The 549-nt window shown below is 65.0% G+C and overlaps 1 protein-coding gene across 4 annotated transcripts in view; it reads right to left on the bottom strand.

The window, feature by feature from the left end:
* KCNQ2 (potassium voltage-gated channel, KQT-like subfamily, member 2) overlaps positions 1-494 on the bottom strand; it is a 67,242-nt gene extending 66,748 nt beyond the window's left edge. For all 4 annotated transcript variants that reach the window (XM_010569508.1, XM_010569509.1, XM_010569511.1 and 1 more), the window contains exon 1: positions 199-494. In XM_010569508.1, coding sequence (XP_010567810.1) covers positions 199-494 — 296 coding nt within the window. The remainder of the gene's footprint in view (positions 1-198) is intronic.
* Between the last annotated feature and the right edge of the window lie 55 nt (positions 495-549).

The raw sequence follows: 549 nt of genomic DNA, 5'->3' as shown, positions 1-549 counted from the left end.
TACCCCACAGCGTCCCCCCCCGGGGCTCCCCGGGCAGCGCTGGTACCCGGCATCCCCTCCCTGCACCCGCTCTGCAGCTGGAGCATCCTTCCTCCTCGGCATGTATTTTTTGGGGGGGCCTGGGGGCAGATCCGAACAAGGTGGGGGGGGTCTTTCTCGTTGGGTTTGCCCCCCCCCACACACCCCCTTTCTACTCACACGTATGCGTGGTAAATGAAAGCCCAGCCCCGCGGTCTCTCCAGCACATTGTAGAGGAAATTCTGCAGCTTGCGGTAAAAAGCATTCCTTTTCGGGGGCTTGCCGCTGCCCGACACCCCGGAGCGGGGTTTGCTGAGGATGCTGCCCCGTTTGGTGCTTTCGGAGCCGGCGATGAGCAGAGCTCCGTCCCGGCTGGAGTCCGGGGCTCCCGGGTCCAAGCCCACGAAGCCCACCTTAAGCTTCTTCTCCGCGGCGGGCCCCGGGTAAACGCCTCCGTTCCGGGATTTTTGCACCATGGTGGCGACCCGGGGGGGAGGGAGAAGGGGGAAAGGGGGGGTAAGGGGGAAAGGG

Source organism: Haliaeetus leucocephalus, unplaced genomic scaffold (assembly GCF_000737465.1).
Source record: "Haliaeetus leucocephalus isolate CR32 unplaced genomic scaffold, Haliaeetus_leucocephalus-4.0 Scaffold273, whole genome shotgun sequence".
NCBI lineage: Eukaryota > Metazoa > Chordata > Aves > Accipitriformes > Accipitridae > Haliaeetus > Haliaeetus leucocephalus.
This window is presented reverse-complemented; position numbering and strand designations above follow the sequence as displayed.